A 23,866-nucleotide genomic window follows, 5' to 3' on the forward strand; every position below is an offset into this window, starting at 1 on the left:
CATGAGAGGACTCGAGGCAACTAACGTGTCATGTGTAGGAAGCTAGAAAACAGCCTAAAGCTGTTTTTTTTTTTTCCAAACAACCAAAGTTTTTCCCTGTTATTTAAACACATGGTCTACATCTGACTCCCACAGTCAATTATGTATTATGATGAAGCTACGGCTCAATTTAGAAAGAGTAAAAATACAAATGTGTGCAGTACAAATACGTACAAAATACAAGTTTTTGCACTCTACATACTTGTATTTGTACTACAGTTCAAATCCTGGTTTAGAAATACAAAATACAAGACTGTACAGTACATATTTGTATTTACACTCTTTCCAAACTGAGCCTACAGAAAAATCAGTTCTGGAAACTAAAAACAAAACATTTTTTACAATTCTTTGCCATTTGCTAAGTTAAAAAGAGAAACATCAGTAGGATGAAAATGTATTGAATAGACTATACACATCATTACGTATACATCCACACTCCCTCAACCTTAGCATTCGGCCACAGATCCTGCAATCTGCTATATATTTGCATAGCCACAGTGGGACGGCAGAGCTATTCCCAGGAAGTAGGAACGATCCAAGATTTTGTGAATCACCTTCTAAACAAATTGCCGAGAGATTTAATTCCTTGGCAAATAGCAATTCATTGAAAAAAAAAGCCCAAAGCTTCAACCTCTCCTCGGGTTAGAACAACAGAAACTAATTGCTCTCCCCATGACAAAAATGAACGCCCTTCTGAATGAGAAGCTCCCATCGTCACCGAGGTTGATTTTTAAGATGCCGTTGGCTGGTTTCCTCCAAATGGAATCATTGTGATGATCTGGAGTGACCCTCTGGATGCCAATACCAAGCGAGTTAGTGATGCTGAAACAAAAGAGGAACGATAATAGATTCACGTGGCTTCTTTAGTCATGATTAGAGATAGCTCTTACTAACCTCTATGTCTATGACATTTGCCTTTGGAGTTTCCCAGATGAGACGTTTCAAAATTACATTGGAGAAGCATCATCTTATAAGTGTTACCTACAAAAAGAATATTATCTCTTATGAAATTGTAATACTATATACATACTAAGAGAGTACAATGGACAGGCAGTATGATATGGGACAACCTAATCTGAAGTGACCTAATTTTTGGGCTTAAACTACAACAGTTTTTTGAGTTGGCTCCATTTAATATATCATGAATCAACCAATTTCATGATTGAGATGGTGTGATATATATGAAGAAAAAACTAGAGAAACCGATCCTTTTTAATTGCTTCAAATACCTTGTTTTCTGGGTGCAACAACAAATCAGCTATAATCTTCATCCGCAAGTATGGGATATCATCCTATATTTTGGAAATGTTAAACAACATATAAATAAAAAAAAAAGGTTTAAGAAACACAAAACGTTTCATGAAACAAGGCATAAAAAAAGAAAAAGTTTTTGGAACTCAATTTTCAATTACCTGTGCAAAGGACTTCATTAGTCGTCCATCCCAATACTCCATATAACATATCATGAATATACCACAATCATAACTGTTACAATAACAACAACCATTTAAACATCTGCATCTGATCCGTTATAGTTACTAAAAATGTCAAAGTTAATACTAAAGGCATCAATTATTAAATCAATTACTTGGCTTTTTGAATAGGAAGCTCGGGAATTAACACAGGCCATTCTGTAATCGCCATGGGTCTTCCACTCAAGCTACTCATAATTTCATTACAAGTTTCTTTCTGAAAATTAAGCGCAATCTTTGATTAGCACATGGCAACAGGTGATGATGAGAACAATTAAAACAATATTTACTGCAATACAAACCATTCTAGACAGATAATTAAGCTCTACAGTGAATCCAGACATTGGTAGGCTGTTAAGAACTTCCACCCTCTTGTCTCTTAGATTTATGACATATATGAACCAGTGGGAATCAACACAAAGGGGGATGAATAACTGTTTGCAAAATATTATAGTTAGTTGTACTTCAAAATTAATTTATCTATTGCGTGTGTTATCCAAGACGTACCAATTCACATTGCAACAAGTCATATTTAAGTATACTTGGTTCATAAAAAACTTTCAACTCCTCAAGACTTGGAGGTTCATCTTTTAGAATCTTTTCCTGCATTTACAATTAGGAAATTGGCAGATAAGAAATGGTAGGTCATCTTAGTAAATTGAATGTAAATATAAATTGAAATCTTACCGCAAAAGATGTGGGAAAGTAATGGTGTTTTACCAAACCATTACCAAACTGTTCATGCACTAGTACATCCACCACACAATTCATAACCTGCATGAGAAACAAATCTTTGTATTTTAACTCCTTGTTATAGAGGTTAATATGTAATGTGAAACACCATAGTCTGTCTTGAATACTTACAGCACTAGAAACACACTTGCCATCTCTCACACAAAGAAGCTCCGACCTTGTTAGGTGAAACTTCCACAGAATTACCAAATTTTCACTATATAAAAGGATATTGTTATATAGAGTAATTAATGTTATATGTGGCAACAAATAATAATAATAATAGGTATATGCATCTGCTTACTCAAGCGGTCCAACAGGATTAAATAAAGCATATATAATTGCTTTTTTCTCCAACTCGGTGAAAGAAGGAAAATCTGAAGCATGTGGAAACACCACCTGTGTCTACAAATAAGAAAAGGCATAGTTACTATGAAGTTGAGAAAGCCTTTGAAAACAAAGATTTATTTCAGTTTAAAAGAAAATAAAAAGCCCCAAAGTATTATTGACATGAAATGCATAATGATCCACCATAAGTGCAACACTAACATTGGTTTTGCAAAGTTGCTAATAAAAAAACATTGGTCTTGCAAACACATGGGGTGCAACAGTTTAGAGATCAAGTTGCAATATCTACATCTCAAGGTGCATCTTGTGAAAATGGTACCAGAAAACATGTTTCTGTACCACAGTATTTTTTTTTTGATAAATTGTACCAAAGTATTTTTTATTAATACATTATTAGGAACCCCATAAACAGATAAAGATGTTAATTTTAAAAAGAAAATAAATTGACTTATATGAAAAATTTGGTATTAGTCTTATCCATAAACTAGGATCCTGATATAGGGCTAGAAGATTTCAGGCACCCAAGACTATCCAAAAACATGTTAACTGTACTTAAAACCAAAATCTCTTGAGGAAATAAAAAAGAAAATAAAGAAATCCTGAAAACATGTCTACTATTCTTGTAAAATATAGAATTAAGATTATTTTAAGACTTTAACCATTGATTGAAGATAATAAAGTCAAGTAAACTTACCAAAGATAGAATAAATTACCCTATAATGCATTTTAACTTCCTGAGATGATCGCATACTGAAAACTAATGAAAGAATTTTCTAATTATGAACTAGAGTACTACTATATACAGAAAAACACCAAAATTCACAAGCACCATTAATATAAAACTACAACAAAATACAGTGGATGCCGTATCATACTTTGAATAGGGTGAACAGACTACTGCATGGACATTTTTAGAAAATGACTGGGTAGCTCAAAGCTTCATTTTTGTTTTGATCAACTCAAAGCTTCATTACCTCTAAATGTTAAAATTCCCATATTCAAGAGTGTAAATCCACCATTGCTCAATGTAATGTTATTGATAGATTTTAAAGCATCAACTATAAAATTTATTACTAATTGAATTTATAGATCATTCAGTGGAATTTGATCATGCTAGATGGAATGAAAAATTCTACTACTATTTTTTAGATTCTTATGTTGGGGTAGGGGTGCAAGTTTTGCAATAGATGTGCAACTTGAGTGGGCCCAGCCCGGAATTTTACACAGGCTAGCCTTGGGCCTAGCCCTTAGGTAGCCAGAACCCGGCCCAACTATATACATTTATACATACGTGTATATGTGAAAATGTTGCATACATATTTACATATGGATACATACATATTTGTATATATAACATTTGTATACATATTTACATATATACATAAATATATGTATATATATATTTGTATAAGTACATTTATATATGTATAATTTTAGAGTGGGTTCATTGACCAACCCGAGCACAATCCAAGTGCATCAAATTACAATGCAGGCTGGGCTCGGGTTGGGAAAATCGGGTTGACCATAAACCCGGCCCAACCCGCCCAACTTGCACCCCTATTTTGTTAGGGATGAATTGAAGCTCAGGCTGCAAAAGATAAACCCAAACTCATCGGGTAAGATACCTTAACTCAAGCAACATAGATAGTTAGATACATGCCAATATGAATTGTGATAGCAGTTGGGTTATTGTCTTGCTATTGAGAGGTCTATAGTTGAAAACTCCTCAAGCTTAACAACTTGACATTTTGAGGCTTTCTAGCAGAAATTTGGAAAGCCAACTCATTAACCTAAACCTAACTCAACCTGGGCTGTGCTACCACCTACTAATGCATATATAGCTAATGCCAGTGGCTCAAATTCATTCCCAGGTTTCATATTCAATTCCTAGGGTTAGGCTTGGATTGGCCTTAAGCATGTCAATACCCATTCAAGTTGCACCGCTTTGTATGTGGGAGAACAACTGCCAAGATCAATTACATACCTGAAAATTGATTGCCTCTTTGGTGTGGTCCTGGTCCATGCTGGCTTCAGGCACTCCAAAAGACCTTTGAACTTGGAGTGACAGCAAAGCGAACCCCTGGAGCATTTCTGACTTCCATTCCATCAATTGTGTGCTTATTAATTGCTCCAGCTTCTGTATTTTAGGCTCAAGGGCTTGAAGATGTTGCAATTGTTGCAATTGAGCCTCAATATTTCTTACCCTTTCTAGAATCTAATGATACACTTTATTAGGACTTATATATGCTAACCATGTATATGGAAATACTATTTAAAAAATGTAATATTGAATGTATAAAGTAATCATAAAGTCATTATACACAGTTGTCCAACCTCCATATCAATGAGTACTATATTGCAGTAATACATTTTATTATAATGCCATTGATGGTAAGAGACACCAACAATAAAATAGCGATGTATTTTATTATAATGCCATTGGGGTAGCGCATCCCCGCCCCCCAACCCAAAACCCAGGTGCAGGTGGGATTTGATCCCAAGTCTCCGCTATGATCAGCAGGAGGCCTTACCAACCAGCTGGTTGGCACCTTGCACAATAAAATAGCGATATTTATCCAAGGTTATTAATTTTGTTTGATGAGTAGGTTATTAATTATTTTTTGGAAGATTTTGGATCCAATGTGGCTGAACTGAATGGGTTATTGCTTTATCTTTTACTGAATAAAATAGTATGTAATGAAATATTTAGGGGTATAGTAATCAACCTGAAATTCCATTGAGCCAGTAAGGAGCTTACAACCTACTTAATGATTTATCAACTAAATTATAGAAATAAGCCATTCAGTTCTGCTGCTTCAGCTCTTATCAAACAGCTTTATTATGACATCATGTCATTGACATAAATTCTGGTACTACTAATGTAACCTAGATTGCACACTTTCTCAAAAAGAAAAACAAGAGTTGAAAATATAGAAATTCAGTGAAAAACTTGTACCACATGGACTGAGGCCCCTTCAGATTTAGATTCTGCTTTATTCCCATGCACAGTAGGGGTAATTTGGCACTGAAGTAATTCTTTAATACTGTCTTGCATTTCAAATTCTTGCTCTTTCTTCTTATCATCCTGAAAAGAAAATCATAATTAATTACAAGAATATTATAATGTATAGGAAAAATTAAAGGGCTTGATAAAACCAAGAACAATGGATAGGATGAACTTCAAAGTTGTTATCCATGGCTATTAATTATTTTTTGGAAGAATTGTTTTGGGTTCAGCTGTGATTCCTGTATTTTTTTTCCTAGTTTACTTGTAAGCTTCTAGGAGGGGCTGCAGCCCGTGCATCTCTGTGGGATGATGTATGAAATCACAACTCTAAATCAGTTTTTGAATAAATAAAATTTTACTATTACTCATCAAAAAAATTATTTTTTGGAAGATTTTGGACCCAAAGTGGCTGAGCTGAATGGCTTATTGCTTTATCTTTTATTGAATAAAATAGCATGTAAGGAAATTATACTATTACTCACCAAAAAGAATTATTTTTTGGAAGATTTTGGACCCAAAGTGGCTGAGCTGAATGGCTTATTGCTTTATCTTTTATTGAATAAAATAGCATGTAATGAAATATTTAGAGATATAGTAATCAAACTGAAGTTAAATTGAGAAACTAATGAGCTTACAACCCACTTAATGAATTGCCCACTAAATTACAGAAATAATTAAGCTCTTATCAAACGGCCTTGTCATGACATCATGTCATCAACATAATTCTGGTACTACTAAATACTAATTTAACCTAGATTGCATACTTTCTTGAGAAGAAAATTAACAAGGAGTTAAAAATGTCAGAATTCAATGAAAAAGTTGTACCACATGTAATGAAGCCCCTTCAAATTTAGATTCATCTCTGTTCCCATGCACAGTACGGGTAGTTTGGCACAGAATTAATTCTTTAATACTGTCTTGCATTTCAAATTCTTGCTCTTTCTTCTTGCCATCCTGAAAAGAAATTCATAATTAATTACAAGAATATTATAATGCATGGGAAAAAGCAAAGGACTTCATAAAACCAAGAGCAATGGATAGGATGAACTTCAAAGTAATTATCCATGTTATTAATTATTTTTTGGATGGTTTTGGACCCAAAGTGGCTGAACTGAATGGCTTATTGCTTTATCTTTCCTTGAATAAAATAGTATGTAATGAAATATTTAGGGGTAAAGTAATCAACCTGAAATTCCATTGAGCCAGTAAGGAGCTTACAACCTACTTAATGACTTACCAACTAAATTACAGAAATAAGCCATTCAGTTCAGCTGCTTCAGCTGTTGTCAAACAGCCTTATCATGACATCATGCCATCGACATAATTCTGGTTCCACTAATGTAACCTAGATTGCATGCTTTCTCGATAAGAAAATTAACAAGAAAGAGTTATAAATGTAGGAATTCAATGAAAAGCTTGTACCACATGGAATGAGGCCCCTTCAAATTTAGATTCTTCATTGTTCCCATGCACAGTAGGGGTAGTTTGGCACTGAAGCAATTCTTCAATACTGTTTTGCATTTCAAATTCTTGCTCTATCTTCTTGCCGTCCTGAAAAGAAAATCATAATTAATTACAAGAATATTATAATGTATGGGAAAAATTAAAGGACTTGATAAAACAAAGAGCAATGGATAGGATGAACTTCAAAGTTATTATCCATGTTTATTAATTATTTTTTGGAAGATTTTGGACCAAAAGTGGCTGAGATGAATGGCTTATTGCTTTATCTTTTATTGAATAAAATAGTATGTAATGAAATATTTAGGGATATAGTAATCAACCTGAAATTCCATTGAGCAACTAAGGAGCTTACAACCCACTTAATGACTTATCCACTAAATTACAGAAATAAGCCTTTCAGTTCAGCTGTTACCAAACGGCCTTATCATGACATCATGTCATCGACATAACTCTGGTACTACTAATGTAACTTAGATTGCATACTTTCTTGATAAGAAAATTAACAAGAAAGAGTTAAAAATATAGGAATTCAATGAAAAACTTGTACCACATGGAATGAGGCCCCTCCAAATTTAGATTCTTCTTTGTTACCAAGCACGGTAGGGGTAGTATGGCACTGAAGTAATTCTTTAATACTGTCTTGCATTTCAAATTCTTGCTCTTTCTTCTTACCATCCTGAAAAGAAAATCATAATTAATTGCAAGATATTATAATGTATGGGAAAAATTGAAGGACTTGATAAAACCAAGAGCAACGGATAGCATGAACTTCAAAGTTATTATCCATGTTATTAGTTAGTTTTTGGATGATTTTGGACCCAAAGTGGCTGAACTGAATGGCTTATTGCTTTATCTTTTTATTGAATAAAATAGTATGTAATGAAATATTTAGGGGTATAATAATCAACCTGAAATTCCATTGAGCCAGTAAGGAGCTTACAACCTACTTAATGACTTATCCACTAAATTACAGAAATAAGCCATTCAGTTCAGCTGCTTCAGCTGCTGTCAAACGGCCTTATCATGACATCATGTCATTGACATAATTCTAGTTCCACTAATGTAACCTAGATTGCATGCTTTCTCGATAAGAAAATTAACAAGAAAGAGTTGAAAATATAGGGATTCAATGAAAAACTTGTACCACATGGAATGATGGCCCTTCAAATTTAGATTCTTCATTGTTCCCATGCACAGTAGGGGTAGTTTGGCACTGAAGTAATTCTTTAATACAGTCTTGCATTTCAAATTCTTGTTCTTTCTTCTTACCATCCTGAAAAGAAAATCATAATTAATTACAAGATATTATAATGGATGGGAAAAATTGATGGACTTGATAAAACCAAGAACAATGGATAGGATGAACTTCAAAGTTATTATCCATGTTATTAATTATTTTTTGGATGATTTTGGATCCAAAGTGGCTGAACTGAATGGCTTATTACTTTATCTTCTATTAAGTAAAACAGTATGTAATGAAATATTTAGGTGTATAGTAATCAACCTGAAATTCCATTGAGCCTCTAAGTAGTTTACAACCTACTTAATGACTTATCCACTAAATTACAAAAGTAAGCCATTCAGCTGTCATCAAACATCCTTATCATGGCATCATGTCAGCAATATAATTCTGGTTCCACTAGTGTAACCTAGATTGCATACTTTCTCGATAGGAAAATTAACAAGAAAGAAATAAAAATATAGGAATTCAATGAAAAACTTGTACCATATGGAATGGGGACCCTTCAAATTTAGAGTCTTCTTTGTTCCCATGCACAGTAGGGGTAGTTTGGCACTGAAGTAATTCTTCAATACTGTCTTGCATTTCAAATTCTTGCTCTTTCTTCTTGCCATCCTGAAAAGAAAATCATAATTAATTACAAGAATATTATAATATATGGGAAAATTAAAGGACTTCATAAAACCAAGAGCGATGGACAGGATGAATTTCAAAGTTATTTCTATTTTGTTCCTAGCTTGACACTAAAGCTGCTACAGTTTGCACATTGTCCAATTGCATATTGCAAATGATTTCAGGCTTTATATGTACTTTTCTGCAAGTTATGGAAGAGTTATCACAACTACTTGTAATCTGTATATGTTCAGATGCAGTAGCTTTTTTTTTATCAGTTCAGAAGCAGTAGGTTGTTGTTTTTGTTTCTTAAGAATATTTTCTCCAAGATCACGCCTGATCAAGTCTTGAACATGAGGAGGAACATTAGGGCAGGCTTTTACATCCTTGCCAATATGTGTTAGATGTAACTTTATTCAAATACCCCACTAGTACGGTGGTATCTTGTTCCACAATAGTTACATTCAAGTAGTACTCTTCCACTTTTTCTGCATTTGTGTACTTCTGATGCAGTAGGCCTGGAACAAACTATTACAAGAGAGAGAGAGAGAGAGAGAGAGAGAGAGAGAGAGAGAGAGAGAGAGAGAGATTAAGGAATCAGTCCAAGGGTCCTAGAATCACTATAGGGTTTGTACTAATCACTCCATACAGCAAAATTGCAAGAATACTTCAAAGAAATCATTAAGCTTCAAAAGGAAGAGAATACATCTATTTATAGAGTGACTTGTGTGGCCTGGAATACTGTTCACCATAATTACAAAAAAGCCACTCCATAACTTGTGCATCAAGAAATAACTTTCTACTTACTAATGCAAATCAACTAAAAATTGAAAGAGAATCACTACTAAGATAGAGGAACAAAATGTTATAGCCCAAACCCACATGGGTCTGGTCAAAATGACGAAAATACCCCTGACCAGATTGGTCCAAGTCCCAAGAGTCTTCCCCATTCCAAATCAGAACCTGTTTGTTTGCCTTCTTCTTACGAGAATAGATCTTATAATGCCTGGGCCAATCCCCATCGTCTCTCCCTGGCTTAAAATAACTCGACCCTAGCGAGTTAAAGGCATGATATTGCTCATAAAGTTCTGGATTAAGACAATACAAGTCTTCAGTTATAATCCATGAACATTCTAAAAGAGGTAGATTCTTCCACTTTACAAGAAACGTTTGATAACCCCCACTTGCTATAGAAATAAACTTCAAACCAAAGATATCTTCAGACACATCAGTAGATGGAACCAAAGGCAGCTTAGGCAATGGGACTATGGGACAATCACTATGGCCATGATATGCACTTAGGTCTTCAAAATTGAATACTAGGCTAATTCCCATGTTACTTGGCAGTTCTAGGACATAGGCATTAGAACTGATTTTCTTAGTGATCTTATAGGGGCTTGCAATCTTTGAGTAAAGCTTCTTACAAAAGCCCTTAGGAAAGCATTCAGGACGTACACGCACCATAACCATATCACCCTCCTGAAAATCAGCTAGGTGCCTATGTAAATCAACTTGGTCTTTGTATGAATCATTGCTAAGAGCAATCCTGCATCTAACTTCATCATGGGTTTCTCTCATGTGGAGATGAAAGCCTTCAGCCTCTACGCTAGTCCTAGCATCTTGTGGCAAAGACACCAAATCAATACATCAATAGACCTCTTAGGCTGAATTCCAGTAACTATCTCAAAGGGACTTCTTCCAATTGAACTATTAACTAAACTGCTTTAAGCAGATTCAGCCATAGGTAGGATGAGATCCCACTTGGAAGTATAATCACCAATTAAACAATGTAACAAATCACCAAGGCTCCTATTAACTACCACAATTTGGTCATTAGATGAGAACTTCAATTTTGTATTGGGAAGTTTCCAAAGTGTCTTGCAAAAGTAACTCGTAAACTTAGCATCGCGATCAGAAACAATAGTAACAAGAACACCATGTAAACAAACAACTTCCCTAAATAATAGGTTTGCCACATGTGAAGTATCTATATTCTTACTACAAGGAATAAAGTGGACCATTTTTGAGAATCTGTCTACCACAACATAAATTGAATCATGACCCCTTACTATCTTGGGCAGACCTAAGACAAAATCCATAGAGAGGTTTTGAAAAGGCTCATGTGGGATTGGTAAAGGGGAGTACAACCCTGCATTTTTATTTCTCCCTTTTTCCAATTGACAAATTCTGAACTGTTTGATCACATGATCAGCATCAACCTTAAGGCTAGGCCAATAAAAGCGACCTACCAAAGCAATGGTCTTATCTTGACCAAAATGCCCAGCAATTCCACCTGCATGTAACTCCCACATAACATAATCAAATAGTGAAGCGTTAGAAAGACACAAGCAAGTTCCCTTGAATAAATAACCATCACGGATAGAAAAGCCAGGATATTCAGATTGTTGTCCAGCCTGTAAAGAACCATTAATGATGTCGAAATCCTTGCAACCAGCATAATCTTGCTTCAGCCAATCGAACCCCACAAGTTGTATAGAATGAAGCATGTACACCACACGGCTCAATGCATCAGCTACTCGGTTCTCAGCACTAGCTATATGCTTAATCACAAAGTTACATTCTACTAAAAATTCAACTCATTTCTGATGTCAACTACTAAATACAAAACAAACTCTTGAAAAGTTAAATAATAACACCAATGCCAAAGACATTGCATAGTAGAATAGAATTCCTTGTCATATGTGGAGTACTTAAGTCTAGCTTCATTAAGCTTTTCACTATGAAAAGCTATAGAATGTCCTTCTTGCATAAGCACACCACCTATTCCAACTTGAGAAGCATCACAAAACACCTCATAGATTTTTGAAAAGTTGGGCAGTTGTAACATTGGGGTCTCAATCATCCTTTGCTTGATAGTTTCAAAGGCTTTAGTTGCAGCCTTAAACCAAACAAATTCCCCCTTTTTCATAGCTTCTGTAATTGGTGCCATAATAGTACTGAAATTCCTTATGATTCCTATAAAAAATAGTTAATCCGTGAAAGTTTCTCACTTAATGGATGTTAGTGGGGCTGGGTCAATCAAGTATAGCTGTCACCTTGTCAGGATCAGCCTTAACACCTTCAAAAGATTGTCAGGATCAGCCTTAACACCTTCAAAAGATACATAACAACTCCTAAAAAGATAACAATAGGTGTCATAAAAGAACACTTCTTTAAGTTGATGGTGTAGAGCTTTTCCTGGCGTAAGGCTCTCATCACTTGTAAATGGTCGAGAAGGTCATCAAGAGTATGGTTGTATCTAAGAATGCCATCAATATAAACAACCAAGAAATGATCAATAAAAGGACAAAGTACCTAAGTCATAACTTTCACGAAAGTGTTGGGAGCATTAGTTAAGCAAAAGGCATAACAAACCACTCATAGAGGCCTTCCTTTGTCTTAAAAGTGGTTTTCCATTCATCTCCAAGACAAATCGTAATTTCGTGACATCCGCTTCTAAGATCAATCTTAGAGAAAATTGTACCTTCGATCATCATATCCAATATGCCATTTAAGCAAGGAATGGAGAACCATTACTTGATTGTAATCTTGTTGATTGTTCTACTATCAACACACATCCTCCATGAGTCATCATTCTTGGGAGTGAGTAGAGCCAATAATAGCACATGGGCTGAAACTTTCTCTAATGAAGCCCTTGTTCAATAGATAATCCACTTGCCTCTAACTCAGCATGTTCTATGAGATTCAATTGGTATGTAGGCAAATTAGGTAGTTGGAACCCGGGAATCAAGTATATTGCATGTTGGACATCACGTAGAGGTGGTAATTCATCAGGCAACTTATCTAGGATCAAATCTGAAAAATCAGCCAGCAAGTCTTCAACCTCCTTAAGTACCTCTTAAATAGGGGTATGTGTTGCTTCTTGATCTCATTAGGTGACATAGGTTTCAAGTTTCATAACAATTCTCTTTCCATTAGTAATTATGTATTTTCTTTCCCACAATGGTATATATTCCTATGTAAAGCCATGGTCGGCCTAATGTGTAACATTCATAAGAACAACATCACACCAAATATCATCGGCATAAGACCCATAGAAAATAGAAACAAGAGCTCTTTGTTCTACCTGAAGAGTCATCTTGTTTAATCAGGCAATCTTGCATGGTTGAGGGTAAGGTTGTGCAACTAAATTGAGCCTTTCAACAGTTGCTGTAGAAACCACATTCATGTTGCTACCATCACAAATTATTAGCTTGCAAAGTTGTCTCCACTCTTGACAAAGGTGAGGAAGATCGTTGTACAAAGCCAATCTTCTTTCTTTTCTTCTTTAGATGATGCTAAAATATGTCTAACTCCAACAAGATTGTTGTCGTCTTCTTCTTCATGTTTAGATCCAATGTATTCTTCGCCAAGGCCTCCATTATCTTTCACTTGTCCTTCCTTCCCACACCCTATGTGTAGATTTTTATTGGGGTATTGAAATGCATAGTGGCCCTTTCCACCACACCTGAAACAAGTATTTTCTGTTGTTCCCCTTTTATTAGCATCAATCATGATATTCTTTCCCTTACTAGAACAGCATTATGAGATTTAGGTTTAGTGGCTCTACCCTCATCTAAACTCTTAAGGGTTGCTGGCTCCCTAGATTGAATGCCAAGCCTCCTACTATTCTCTTGCTTCAAGCTCTTCTCTATTTTAAGAGCCATTTGAAAAACATAACCTACATCATAAACTTGTGCGGTCATCATTTCCCTTTGAATATCAACCCTTACACCATTCCGAAATTGGACTAATTTTTTACTTCTCACTTTCTGTAGACTGACATCTAATAGTAAGCGCATCAAACTTTAGAATGTATTCAAACACAAATAAGTTGCCTTGCCTCAATGTCATCATCTCATCATGAAGAGCATCTAGGAAGTCATTAGGCAAATATTTTCCTCCAATTGATACTTTATATCTTCCAAATGAGTTGGCTCAAGTGTTTACACATGTCATACACATGTATTGACATGTGTCAACTAATTAATATTTGATTATATGTTAAAACTTAAACTTTGTATATATTATATAAAATAATAAGCATTTAGTATATAATAAAATTTTTTATATATATAACATATTCATCAAGAAAAATATCTTCCAAACGGGTGATAGGACGCTGACCCATATTTTGTAATCTTTTCTCCACACTCCACTATACTTTTGCATGGTCTATAAGTTTAAGTTTAGCAAATCTAATCCATCTCTCATCTGACATATCGAACCAATCAAAGTATACCTCTAATTCTGCCATCCAATTGGATAAAGCTTGTGGATCGATATCACCCTTAAAACTAGGAACTTCTATCTTCACTTTACTAGTAATATCATCCTGATAGTCATCTATATTAGTCTTAGAATTCTCCAACTCGTCATATAAATCATTTAAAGTACCTTGAGTTTGTAGAGTTCAAGGCTTTAAGGGCTTGATGGCAGTCCTTAGGGGCTTGATGGCAGTACCTTGAGTTTTTAAAGTACCCTTAAAACTCGTCATATCCTCCATGTAGAACACCAATGCTGTTTTTTTTTTTCTTTTTGGTCTTCCATCAATAGTTTGCCTTGAGCTTCTAGGGTGTCTACCGATTAATAAGTGCAAGCAACACTTCTTCTTTAGTTTGTTCACTTAATCTTCTTCTCATGTTTCTACCATTGTAATGAGCCATTTGAAACTTGATGCTCTGATACCAAAACTGATGCAATAGGGTTGGAACAAACAATTACAAGACAGAAAGAGAGAGGGGGATAGAAATCCCAAGGAATCACTCCAAGGTTCCTAGAATCACTCTAGGGGTTGTAGGAATCACTCCATACATCAAACTTGCAAGAGAACTCAAAATAAACAATTAGCTTCAAAAGGAAGAGAATACATCTATTTATAGAGTGACTTGTGTGACCCGGAATACTCTTACCGTAAGTACAAAAAAAGCCACTCCTTATCTTGTGCATCAAGAAACATAAAAACTTTCTACCTACTAATGCAAATAAACTAAAAATTGAAAGAGAATCACTACTAAGCTACAGGAACAAGATGCTATAGCCCAAGCCCACATGTGACTGGTCAAAATGACGAAAATACCCCTGACCAGATCAGTCCAAGTCCCAAGAGTCTTCCCCATGCCAAATCAGAACCTGTTTGTTGGCCTTCTTCTTACGAGAATAGGTCTTATAATGCCTGGACCGATCCCCATCAACTTCAGTACAGTATTTCCAACTAATGTCTTCTCTCTCACGAGTCCTCTTTTTATACATAGGCCTGGATGAAGCATGTGGACCAGTATTTTGCATCTATTGAGAAAAAATGAAAGTAACATCAGTGAGAATTTTAATATTAATGAATAGGAAATTAATTAATAGATCAAATTAATTATTTTATCAAACTAGAAAGGTACAAAGATTAGATTGTATTTAATACAGGGAATACAGATGAGATCTCGCAATAATTGTGTCATAGACCTAGTGAACTGATAACATACTAAGATAACAAAATTTTGGGAGGTTTTATTAGGGGTGCACGTCAAGCACCTGACCCTATTCAAATTTTAGCAAATGCTCAACCCAAGCCCACCCAAGTTGCAGCTCTAAGTTTTATGTTGGGCAAAAAGTTTAAAAGATTGAGGATAAACAGAGTTGAAATGGAGGAGAGGTTCATTTGTGCTGAAGATAGAAGAAAAGATCTTTGTGCTCAAGAGTTACAGATCCAAAGGAAATACAGCTTTGAAGGTTAGGGAAACTAAAATGGCGATGGTATTGTTCGTAGGTAAGGAGGTGATTGAATGATTTATGCTGTTTATGGAAGGAGCTCTACAGTCTTGGCAGAAACTCTGTGTTTAAAGAATCAAAGGTAGTGGAGGAAATAAACTGCATTGCGGAAAGAAAGAAAAATGCAAGGAAATGAAAGGAGATAGTTCGAAATGAAGACTCAGATTTTGATGGTAGTGGTAACGATTCAGTATCTTTTGAATACTCGAGCATGGGCAGTATTGATCAAAATTTGATGATCGATATGAATGAGGTAGAGAGCTTCAAAACAGAAGAGCTGTTTCTGGAAGAAAAAGAAGAGAATTTGATTCATGGAAACGCAAAGGAAGATGAGCAGGCAGTGTACTTGGTCAAAATTGAGCAGGCAGTGTACTTGGTCAAAATGAAGGTTCACAATGAGGTGTCAGAGAAGGGTGTACTAGAAAAGGATTTTGGTGCAAACAGAGCTAATACCTTCCCCACTCTCACTTTGCAGTAGCCCAGTTTAGAGGATAGGTCAGCTGTGATGACTTCCAACCAAGGGTCTCCCAGTCCCTTTGTACGCATTCCATTCTCATCGACTCCAGGTATGTTTGTCCCTTCAGTTATGGTTACTGATGTTAGTGTGATGCCTGAAACAGGCACCAGCTACCCAGCTTGAAGGAGTGGGAAGGTGAAAGTGTGACAATAAGAATAGAAGAGAGGGAGGTAGAAGAAAGGAGGGGTGCAAAAGAAATTCTAGAAAGGGTATGGGCTTTAATTAGTGATTCTTTTAAAGATCCTCAAAATAAAGGAAGGAATAGTTGAAGAGGGTATTCAAGATCCTTGTATGGAAGGAAAGATGTAAGAAAGAGATGGAGAGGGAAATGGAGAAAGACATGGTCAACCCAACTATACAGGATAACACACAAAGTCAAAGGGCTCACAAGGTGGAAGGGAATTAGAAGGGGAAAGTGTATTCTAGGAAGAGTGAAGAAAAAAAAGGAAAAAGAGGAAGAAGAAAAAGACGGAAGTAGAGAGGTTAACTTCTGATGTGAAGGGTGATATTGAAATAATGGGAGGGAAGGTAGAAGGAAACACCCCAAGTAGGGAGAGTGATGAGAGGAAGAGGGTTTTAGATAAAAGGTTGAGTATTGGAAATAGTCAGTTGGAACGTAAGAGGCCTGGGGAATGCAAGGAAAAAGAGGGTAATAAAGGATCTATAAAAAAGAAAGAATCCCAATGTTGTGTTGTTGCAAGAGACTAAATTTGTAGAGTTGGATAGAAGATGGATCAAGAGTTTGTGGAGATCGGGGGGTATAAGATGGATTGACACCGTCTTGGGGGGATTTAGGGGGTATAGTTACACTTTGGAGGGATTAAGTATTGGAATCAATGATGGAGCTAATTGGTAGATATACCATCCTGGTAAAGTTCAAGAATGTGGTGGATGGATTCACTTGGGTGTTAACTAAGGTTTATGGACCAAATAATTATAGAGGAATGAAATGTGGGAGGAACTCTGTATGCAGTATGGGGTTGTGGGAGGGTACATGTACTTGGGTGAAGATTTCAATGTGATAAGGTTCTCCAACGAAACTAATAATCCCCACCAGTCAACCACTACTGGTATGATGAAATTTAATGAATTCATGGACATGTGAGAGTTGAAAATGATCCCCTTGAAAACTAAATTTACTTGGTCCAATTTTCATGAAAACCTATTGTGTTCAAAGATAGACAGGTTTTTGTTTAATATAAGTTGGGAAAATCATTGAGAAGGATTGGTGTCTAGAGTGTTGCCTAGAGTCACTTTGGATTAGGCTTAAAATTTTTTTGTGTGGTCCTACTCCCTTTAGATTTGAAAATATGTGGTTGACACATCCAAAATGAAGACTTAAGGGGGGTGAGGTCAAAGGGAACCAAGTTCCATAAGAAACTGCAAAGATTGAGATCTAAGATAAAGGAGTGGAATAAAGAACATTTTGGAAGAATAGAAGAAAGGAAGCTTACTCCAATATCCCATATTGAAGAATTGGATGAGGTGTGGAAAATCAGAGGAACCTTAATGTGGAAGAAAGGGAATTGAGATGGAAGTTGAAAAAGAAGTTGGAAGAAGTCCTTGATAGGGAGGAAATCTGTTGGAAACAAAAATCAAGGCATAAATGGATCAAGGAGGGGATGGCAATACAAAATTCTTCCATGCTATGGCCAATGGTAAAAGGCATAAAAACTTTGTGAATAGATGGGAGACAAATGGGGAAGTGATCTCTAATCAAGATGAGATAGCCAACATCTTTGTGGACCATTTCAAATCTATTTATAGAAGACCTTTGGGTGAAAGAATGTGATTTTCAAGGGTTAGAGTGGCCACTACTAGAGGATGAGGCAGCAAGATGACTAGAAAGGGATTTTAAGGAAGAGGAAATAAAACGGACAGCTTTTTCTATAGATAGATCTAAAGTATTGGGACCGGATGGCTTTACAATGGCTTTCTATTAGGATTTTTGGAAAGTGTTAAAAGATGAGTTAATGCGAAAGTCTTTGAGTTTTAGAATACACATATCATTAGCCTTGGAGTCCATGCAACCTTTTTGGCTTTAATTCCAAAATAAACCAATGCTACCAACCTTAATTTAAGACTTCCAACTCATAAGTTTGGTGACTTGTATCTACAAAATAATTGATAAGGTCCTTTCTCTTTGTTTTTATCAGTAACACAGAAATTCATTCAATCATTAAAAAGAAGAGAACATTACAACCAGAAGTTATGAAAAATTGTCTAACCCAATACAAGGCAAACCTACCCACTGTATCACAGACTTTATTACAACTGAGCATAGTACATATGTTGTGTATTTACTCCTTGTTTTGCTAAGCCATCTGCTAAACTATTGGCAGATCTCCTAACCCATTTGATTTGAATCGCCGTATCTATTGAAAGCCATTTAAAGCACATGTATTCATTTCTAAGCTTCCAAATCACCCCTTCACCTTTCTTTAACCACCCCACTATTAATTTCAAGTCGCCTTCAGGAACCAACCTTTCTGCTCCCATGTCTCTAGTCATTTTTACCCCAAATATTGCAGCATAAAGTTCTACAGTAACAACAAAAAATTGCTGAAGTCCTTTCCTTAAAGATTAAAGTAGTACTTCCCCCCATCATCAACCAATTTCAAGGGGCTTTCATTCAAGAGAGACAAATAATTGATCGAATTCTAATAGCCAATGAATGTATAGGAAATGAAGAGATCTAGAAAGGAAGGCTTTGTTTGCAAATTAGGGTTGGAAAAGGCTTACAACTTGGTGGATTGGTCTTTTTGTTAGAGGTGATGCAATTGTGTGGGTTTGGGGAGAGATGGTGCAATTAGGTGTTTGGTTGTACACGATCTTGTCATTTTCCACCCTTGTTAATGGAGTGGTGAAAGATTTCTTTCCAACTTGTAAAGGGTTAAGGCAAGGTGATCCTCTCTCACCTTTCCTTCTTACTTTAGTGGCTGATGTTTTTAGTAGACACCTCTCTAGAGCTAATAAGGAAGATGAGTTTAGGGGTTGCAGAGTAAGCAGAAACAATGTTTCTTTTTCGATAATTGAAGCAGAAACAATGTTTCAATCACTCACCTCCAATTTGTAGATAATATCATAATTTTTTGTGAAGGGGGAGATGCTAGGAGGGTGAGGAATCTAAAAGAGTTGCATAGCATGGATCAATATGGAGGAGATTGACTTAACTTTGGTAGTGGGTTGCTTAGTGTCCAACCACCCCCTTGGTCTCTGACCTATTTGGGTCTTCCTCTAGGTGCCAACCCCAAGAAAAGTAGATTCTGGAATCCAATTGTAGAAAGATGTGAGAGGAGATTACCGGATTGGTCATGCGGAAAAGGAAATTATATCTCATTGAAAGGTAGGATTACCCTAATAAGATCAACCTTTGGCTAACCTACTAATTTACTTTCTCACTTTTTTAGTATTCCACCAAGGGAAGCAAAGAAATTAGAAAAAGCAACGAGGGATTTCCTTTGGGAGCGGAGAGAGGCTAGAAAAGACCACCTAATCAAATGGAAAATTGTGTGTAGAAGCAAGGACAAAGGTGGGTTGGGTATTGGGAATGTGAGCAAGAAGAATATAGCTCTCTTAAGGAAGTGGTAATAGAGGTGGCCATTAGAAAGGAAAGGTTTATGGCATGAAGTGGCGGATAGCATTCATGGAAGGCCGGAGAGTGATTGGGATGCTGCTGTATCACATCGGGCTACTATGGCAGCACCTTGGAAAGAAATTCACGGTATCCTTCTTTCTTTCCTAAAGTATAGTAGGTAAGATGCATGTTCAGGGAATTTAATTTGTGTTCAGGAAGACATTTGGATTGGTGACCTGCCTTTAAAGGATTTATTTCCTTCCTTGTACAAAAATGAGGTGCTCTCAAAATTTCTATTCCCTCCTATATTGCCTTTGGGTAATAATTAGGACTTTGGGTTTTGTAGGGGATTGAGGGATGAGGAATCCACTTCTATGACAGAGCTTTTGCTTCTTCTTGATAGAGTTTGTTTAGAGCCTTCTAAACCTGGTAGAAGAGTTTGGTGCCCAAGTTCTAAAGGTCTTTTTTCTTGTGCTCTTTTTTGTTAATACCCTTTGTCAGTCCCCTAACCCTCAACCTTTCCCCTTTAAGGAAGTTTGATGTCAGCCTATTCCGCCTAAAATTAGTGCTCTATGTTGGGAAGTGTTCTATGTGAAAGTAAACACTTTGGATCACTTGCAAAAGAAGAGGCCTTTTTTGAGTATTTCCCCGAACTAGTGCACTCTTTATAAATTAGACTGTGAATCTTGTAACCACTTACCAATATCCTATTCCTTTTCTACAAATATTTGGAATTGGTTTTTCTCTTTGTTTGGGTGTAGCTGGAACTTGCCAATGGAGATTAAGATGTTGTTTGATTCATTTACAGATTTACTTTTGTATGGCCAAAGAGAAGGGGAAGAATAATGAGGAAGTGCACTAGAGCAGCATCGATTTAGACTTGCCAACGGAAGTGCACTAGAGCAGCATCGATTTATACATTGGCATTCATTTATTAAAAAAAAAGGTCATCCATTGGCTATTAGCTTTGGATTTATTTGACAATTCTCCTTTGATCATATTTGGCGGAACTGGTATTCAGTGGCTTCTAGTTCAGTGTAGAAGGATAAAATATACTTGAATTGGATACCTCCTCTTGAAGGTTTTTTAAAATAAAATTTTGATGGGAGTAGCCAAGGTAACCCAGGCCCTTTTGGAATTGGAGGGTGAAAGGAATGTAGTATCACCCTATTCAGGACTAGTGGGAACTAGGAAGTGGGGACTCTCTAAGGGCTGAACTGTATGCAGTTTTACAAGGTGTTCAGATTGCAAAAGAGATGAGCTTGGAGAATTTGGTGGTTGAAGGGGATTCCAAGGTGGTAGTAGGCTGACTGAAAGATCTGGATTCAGTGATATGGTGGTTGAAGACATGTTCATTCACCACAGGGAACAACTAGATGATAAGAATTGCATGAAAGAGAAGAAGCCTCCAATTGCCTTGGCATTTCCAAAAGAGAAACCCTACTTATAAGTAGATTATTTTCGAGTAAGATGAGTGGAACATTTTGGCAGTGCCATTAGACTTGGACTGGACTGGGCAATTGAATCAATGACAATATAAGCTTTTTATGTCCCGGTTATTTTATGATTTTTGACGAGTTAAATGATCTAACCATTTAGTTAACTGATAAAATTGTGACCCATTGAGCTTTCTGATTTTCTTTCTTCATATACATTTTACATAGACATGTACATAATCAAGATTTCATAATTTTAAGCAATAAAAAAATCTTCTAATGATGCCTGACACAAGCATCCATTATCACATAAAAGCAACTTGAGACCTCAAATCAAGATGTTTAACACTTGACTTCCTTTTAAAGTGAAAAGGCTCAAATCTAATAGTAATCTATGTTTGACATTATTTATAATGTAGCAGTAATTTGTGCATAAAAAATGAGAAAATATAGTTGAACAATGACAAAAGAAACTAAGAATTACCAGTGACTTATGCGCAAGTGATTTATTGGTAGTTTACAACAACCTCAACAAAGAAAAGTAGCTATACATTTTTGCCTTTTGTTTAGTTATTATTATTATTATTATTATTTTTTGGGGGGTTGGGTTGAGGATCCTCAACAAAGAAATAAAAAACAAAATAGAAAGCTATGATTTAAAGTAGCCATAGGTTTTTGCCTTTTGTTTAGTTATATTTTTTGGGAGGTAGAAGATAAGGTAGGAGAGAATTTTGAAGATCAAATTGAACAAACAATCGATATCACAATAGTAGTGGTATTGGCATCAAAGGCATGCTTTAATATGAGTTTCCAAAATACAAATATTAATGTACACAAGCAGTCTTGAGAGGAGAAAAGAACAGATGCTATATGGTATAGTTAAAAAATCAAAATTATTGTTTTCCTTTACACTGCATGATTATGAAGGCAATACCTGAAGTAGATGTCCCATAACTTACATCCTCTTCTAAAAATGTACTTCCTAGAGTTTTTCTTGCTTTTTTTGATTTACTGAAACAAGTATATCTTAAAACTTAATTTATGTGCTCTTAATCTTTGTCTTGAAGGCATACACTCTCTTTAATTTTAACGGATAGCCCACAGCCCACACATGTGCAGGATAAGAAGAAGACTTTAAACCAATGTTTTAAAATGCAGGAGCATAATGGGAGGTATTCCACCACCCGGAGGTGTGACGCATAGTTCAGAGTGCAAAAGAGGTGTAAACCTCCTGCACCCAAGGAGGCATAAGCCTCAAGCAAGTATTTTCTAATAATTATAATTGAACTTTTTAATAATAAAACATCATATTCAAATAAAACTATAAAAGCAGACATTGTAGGCATTAATCTTTCTTTTCAACCATTTGGTCTGAAGTAATGCTGTTTTCGTAAATAAAATAATCAGAGGTCTTTCATTAATTGTCGATGTTATTACATCTTGATTATGTGCCTACAAGAAAATTTCATAATGAACCAAAGGTCCATTACTGCCTAAGGACACCAATAGTACCTTCATGAAGAAAAAACAAGAGAAGATGGTACTAACTGATTACAAACTCTGTTAAGAGTATTTACGGTTCAGAAATACCCTATACCAATCTAATTCTGAAATTAGGAGTTGACTCTTTCACCCCTTTTTGTGGACCATCTTGTTTTGGGACTAACTGCCTTTTTATAAGCTGTTTTCATTTGTTAATTAAAAAAAAAAAAAAAAAACAGAGTTCAGCGAAATAAGCAATTAACATTTAGTAGCTAGATCACATACGTTTAGTCGCAGGTTTTGTGGTTGAATTTAAAATACATGACAGCACGCTACGGTCTTCCAAAATAGAAGAGATTAATGAGAAGGAAAATTCAGTACGGAGTATCAGATATGTCGTCTATCCAAGAACAATTCAGTACGGAGTCTACAAAGAAGACAAGATAGGACAAAAAAGAAGAAGAGAAGAAAAACCAGAACCATAAATGAATAAGCTCGAGCCTTGAGTAATTGAAGAAGAAAGAAGAAGAAGAAGAGCACCTTGGCAGCTTCTTGAAGTCGGTGACTAGTAGTTGCAGCGTCGATAAACTTGAGCCCTAACTTCGTTTTGTTATTCTATTCGCAATTCGCAATTCGCAAATGAATTTTTCACATCTATGCCCCACAGGGCACGAGACCGGATCTGCTCCTCACACAGGGCGTCTCACAAGGATTTCGTACATCCCACCATGTATTGAGAATATCTACCGTATTTATACATTATTATTCACGGGAGATATTCACAATGTATGGTGGGATGTACAAAATCGTTGTGAGCGCAGATCCGGTCTCTCTCCCTCCCGTGGGTGAATGGTGGGGTGGGACGCGCGTGGGGCGCCAAAGCTGATCTTATTTACTATGTGGTGAGCCACTATGCAGAATCAGATTGTGACAAAAATATCATCATAATTCATAAATACTCTTGTAGAGTAGTATTATGTATCCTTTATACAGGTAGAAAAGTTGGATACTACTAAACTTACCTGGGTGAATCTATGCTTTTCGATCTCTAATAGCGCAGAGGACCTGAATGATGAGGGACACAATTAGGGGGTTTCTCTTGTTAGATTTGATATCTCTGGATATAGCTTAATGGACAACACCTGATTCTTCTCTATTGATAAATGCCTTCAAGTCTA

General features: G+C 36.0%; 1 protein-coding gene across 8 annotated transcripts; it reads right to left on the reverse strand.

Annotated features, from left to right (window-relative positions):
• Positions 1-282: 282 nt before the first annotated feature.
• Positions 283-23,485, reverse strand: LOC104611445 (uncharacterized). Of its 8 annotated transcripts, XM_010278493.3 has the most exons (19): positions 23,229-23,383; positions 15,047-15,202; positions 8,789-8,917; positions 8,207-8,335; positions 7,610-7,738; positions 7,021-7,149; positions 6,424-6,552; positions 5,548-5,676; positions 4,576-4,806; positions 2,548-2,648; positions 2,376-2,460; positions 2,199-2,285; positions 2,019-2,114; positions 1,814-1,945; positions 1,628-1,728; positions 1,452-1,524; positions 1,269-1,331; positions 934-1,020; positions 283-830 (listed from the first exon to the last, which is right to left on the reverse strand). In XM_010278493.3, the coding sequence occupies exons 2-18, from the start codon at positions 15,200-15,202 to the stop codon at positions 1,003-1,005; spliced, it is 1,917 nt and encodes a 638-aa protein (XP_010276795.1). In that variant the 5' UTR covers positions 23,229-23,383; the 3' UTR covers positions 283-830; positions 934-1,002. The 8 variants fall into 8 exon arrangements, with proteins under 8 accessions (XP_010276795.1, XP_088755919.1, XP_088755916.1 ...); XM_088899793.1 differs by lacking the exon at positions 15,047-15,202 and having other exon boundaries at positions 23,229-23,485; XM_088899790.1 differs by lacking the exon at positions 8,207-8,335.
• Positions 23,486-23,866: the final 381 nt, after the last annotated feature.

Source organism: Nelumbo nucifera, chromosome 3 (assembly GCF_055504915.1).
Source record: "Nelumbo nucifera cultivar China Antique chromosome 3, China Antique-T2T, whole genome shotgun sequence".
Taxonomy (NCBI): domain Eukaryota; kingdom Viridiplantae; phylum Streptophyta; class Magnoliopsida; order Proteales; family Nelumbonaceae; genus Nelumbo; species Nelumbo nucifera.

Bases quoted from the DNA above. Each gene is read 5' to 3' on its own strand.
- LOC104611445 (XM_010278493.3), bottom strand. From the start codon at position 15,202: ATGCAAAATACTGGTCCACATGCTTCATCCAGGCCTATGTATAAAAAG. The intron at 2,286-2,375 runs GTAAGTATTCAA...TTTCTCATGCAG, and splicing joins GCAAGTGTGTTTCTAGTGCT to GTTATGAATTGTGTGGTGGA. The intron at 1,729-1,813 runs GTTTGTATTGCA...CTTAATTTTCAG, and splicing joins TTAATTATCTGTCTAGAATG to AAAGAAACTTGTAATGAAAT.